The sequence below is a fragment of the Notothenia coriiceps genome, unplaced genomic scaffold, assembly GCF_000735185.1.
Source record: "Notothenia coriiceps isolate Sejong01 unplaced genomic scaffold, NC01 NC01_scaffold00020931, whole genome shotgun sequence".
NCBI lineage: Eukaryota > Metazoa > Chordata > Actinopteri > Perciformes > Nototheniidae > Notothenia > Notothenia coriiceps.
This window is the reverse complement of record NW_011353632.1, coordinates 151,343-154,501: the sequence shown is the minus strand read 5'-3', so window position 1 is coordinate 154,501 and position 3,159 is coordinate 151,343. Positions and strand designations below refer to the sequence as shown.

The 3,159-nt window shown below is 39.6% G+C and overlaps 1 protein-coding gene across 2 annotated transcripts in view; it reads left to right on the top strand.

The window, feature by feature from the left end:
* Positions 1 to 3,085, top strand: part of LOC104952976 (meckelin-like) — a 7,953-nt gene extending 4,868 nt beyond the window's left edge. Inside the window, exons 15-22 of one of the 2 annotated variants that reach the window (XM_010779891.1) lie at positions 389 to 445; positions 556 to 654; positions 1,225 to 1,323; positions 1,510 to 1,518; positions 2,155 to 2,241; positions 2,345 to 2,444; positions 2,540 to 2,679; positions 2,777 to 3,085. In XM_010779891.1, the coding sequence (XP_010778193.1) occupies positions 389 to 445; positions 556 to 654; positions 1,225 to 1,323; positions 1,510 to 1,518; positions 2,155 to 2,241; positions 2,345 to 2,444; positions 2,540 to 2,679; positions 2,777 to 2,968 (783 nt within the window). In that variant the 3' untranslated portion in view covers positions 2,969 to 3,085. The remainder of the gene's footprint in view (positions 1 to 388; positions 446 to 555; positions 655 to 1,224; positions 1,324 to 1,509; positions 1,519 to 2,154; positions 2,242 to 2,344; positions 2,445 to 2,539; positions 2,680 to 2,776) is intronic. The other variant, XM_010779892.1, reaches the window with a different exon arrangement.
* Positions 3,086 to 3,159: the final 74 nt, after the last annotated feature.

Below are 3,159 nucleotides of genomic sequence, written 5' to 3'. Positions count from 1 at the left end.
CTGTGAGTCAACACACACAAACTATAGCTGCTGTTTTCAATCCTAATTTCTTTTTTTTGCGTGTTGCTGTCTCTTAATTTGTCTCATATGGTGGACATTTTGATTGTCTTCTGATACAGCTACTTCGTACAAGCAGTTATTAATACAAGAGATGATGTGGCCACACGGACTAATCTTCTCTTATGTGAAACTCTGAAGGTGCATTCTGATAAATAGAGTTCTGTCCTTGCTGATATGCTCCAAGACAGCTACCCGGCTGGCACACTGCTGTACTATGCTAGAACAATAGGTCCCTCAAAGGTCACGGCTGTATTTCTCTGTGTTTTTGCTACTAAATCTCCAAAACAAGCCTTTGTTTAATATGTTGAATAAATTATTCTGTTTGTAGACAACTTTTGCTGTGGAGTATGAGATGGATCAGAATGAGGCTCGCATAAAGACAGATGTGAGTACAAACACGTATTGTTAAATGGCCTAATATGACAAGGAGAAGCTCTTGTGTACAGTATGTGTTATGGTATGAACTGTGTCTCTGATGGTTTTGTGTATGCACAGACCGCTATCGGTGTGATGGCTGGTGTGGCCCTTATCTACTCTCTGCTGAAGACAGTTAGCTGGAAGAGGAGGATCGCCTCTCCGCTCATTGATGCAGAGGTACTGCATCTTTGAAAAGTCATAACCCTTTTAATCCCACCCCACACTCTTCCATGCCCAGGAATATCAGAACTGGGGCAGGCCAGCTTTAAAAGTTAGTGGTAATGGGAACTGTATTTCCCCATCTTTTATTTCCACTTACTGTAACTGTATCATATTTCTCAATTTATTTAATTGTGTTTCTGTTTCAACGCTTTGTGTGCAGTACAGCTGTTATGTCTTGGTTTGTAGTGTATTTTCTGTTCTATATTCAAACAAGAAAAGGTCATCACAAATACATGTCCTTGTCAATCCACACTTTAGTGTAAAGCTTGGTAAGGTACGTTTATTTATATAGCACATTTCAGACGCAGAGGCAATTCAAAGTGAGAGGAACACAATAAATAAACATAATGGAATAACAGATTCATAAAAACAATGCATTAATGAGATACAAAATAGTTTAAAAACGACATTGTAAATACGGTAGGTGCTAAAACAAGTTAAAAGGCTTGTTGGTAAGCAGCTCTAAAAAGTAGTGTTTTTAGCCTCGACTTATGTAATGTATGCCTCTCCCTCCTTCTCCCTCAGACTCTGCTTAAGTTTTTGATTTTTTATGCCGGAGATCTGGCCAATGTTTTCTTTGCCGTCACCGTGGGGACCGGGCTTTACTGGCTCATCTTTTACAAGGTTAGTATAAGTCCTTAGGGGGCTTTCTTTTATAGGATTGATACTTTCTTTTGTTGAGTTTATACAAGTATCTTAATTCTTCTCTGAGATCTTCTCTAAACTTTATTTATTTTCCACACACAATTTGTGTTTCTCTTGTTTTTGCATGGACTTCCTTCTCTATTTCCCCCTCTTTGCGACTTTTAGACGTTAAAGGCAAGTATTTTTCCTCCTTTACCCTTTGTTTCTAAACATCATTTTCAATGCATAGATTTACGTGAGATTGTTTGACTGCTGTGATTCCAGGGTGTCCACGTGGTCTTAAAAAGTATTAAAAGTTGATAAATCAATTTAGCGAAAATTAAGGCTATTAAAAAAGTATTAAACGGCATTTTCCAAGGTATTACATTTTGTAGCTTGTTTTCAATAAGTATACAAATTGTCCAAAGAGGTTGTATTCTACTGTCTGCCTGAATGTAATCATTAGATAGGTGTGTAGTGTGATTCTGTGTAGTTTATTTATGGCATCCCGTTGGATTTGACGTCATCTGAACAGGACATCGCACGCTCACTGCTTGATAGCGCGCGTTTACGCTGGTTGTTAAACATCGTTATGGGGAAATGCAAGTCTGCGTCCAAATGGTTGGAAGATAAGGAGGAAGGACAATCAATACTGTATATAGTAAATGTGAGGTAAAGTGTAACGCCAATGTAACCGGTTAAAACTCGAAGTAGCGATGAGGTCTTAAAATGTATGGAAAGGGTCTTAATAAAGGTCTTAAAAGGTATTACATTTGACTTCAGGATTCCTGCATATACCCTGGATTCATTTGTCTCTGTGTTTGTGTTTAGGCTCAACAGTTTGTATCAGTGCTCTTACCACTACCTGCTCAGGAGGAACAGTTTGTGACCTACGTTGGTTGTGCCTTTGCTCTCAAGGTTAGTCACTTACTAAACATATGTCAACTTGTGTCTTTTTGAAAGCTAGATGGTGTGCCTCTGTAAGGAAATAAAAAATATTGTTTTGTGTATTTATATCCAGGCTGTCCAGTTTCTCCACAAGCTGTTCATGCAGGTGTCCATTGATGTTTTCTTTATTGACTGGGAGAGGCCACGATGCAAAGCTAACAGAACTGTTCAAGGTTCGAACAAATTGAGATTATATCTTAAAGTCTTAACAAGAAATCATATTCTATTTTTTATTTTATTCCATTCAACATATTCTCTGTTGTTTCAGCTGCTGGTGAGCCGAAACGTGACCCCTCTCCTGTCAGCATCTGGAGGACCTACTTTGTGGCCAATGAATGGAACGAGATCCAGACCATCCGCAAGATCAGCCCCACTTTTCAGATCATGGCCGTGCTCTTCTTTCTTGAAGTACATCTTTCAACAACACATCCAATCAGTTCTTTCAGTTTTTGTTATTTAACGGTTCCTCATTGATTACATTGCTAACATATGTTGTAATGTTCAGGTGCTAGGGTTCTCCAACCTCGCCCTGAGGGACCCCTGGCCAATTTTACAGCGCTCCTCTCAGGAGTACACCCCCTCATACAGCATCATACTGCGCTACGGTCTGTCCTCCACACTGTGGCTCTGCATCGGATTTCTGCAGGTAAAACGTCCACCAGTCATTCTCCTCTCTTTTCTGTCACTTGCCCTTTGATTTCTCACCTCTGCTTGTCTTTCTTAAGAATTGAGGGGAGTACTGTAAACCAGAGGTGGGGGACTCGAGTCGCATATTTTTGTACTTGAGACTTGCTTGACTAACATTGATAAAAGACTCGACTTGACTTTGACTTGGTATTCATGACTTGAGACTTGACTTGACTTGAGACGGATGACTCTAAAGGACTT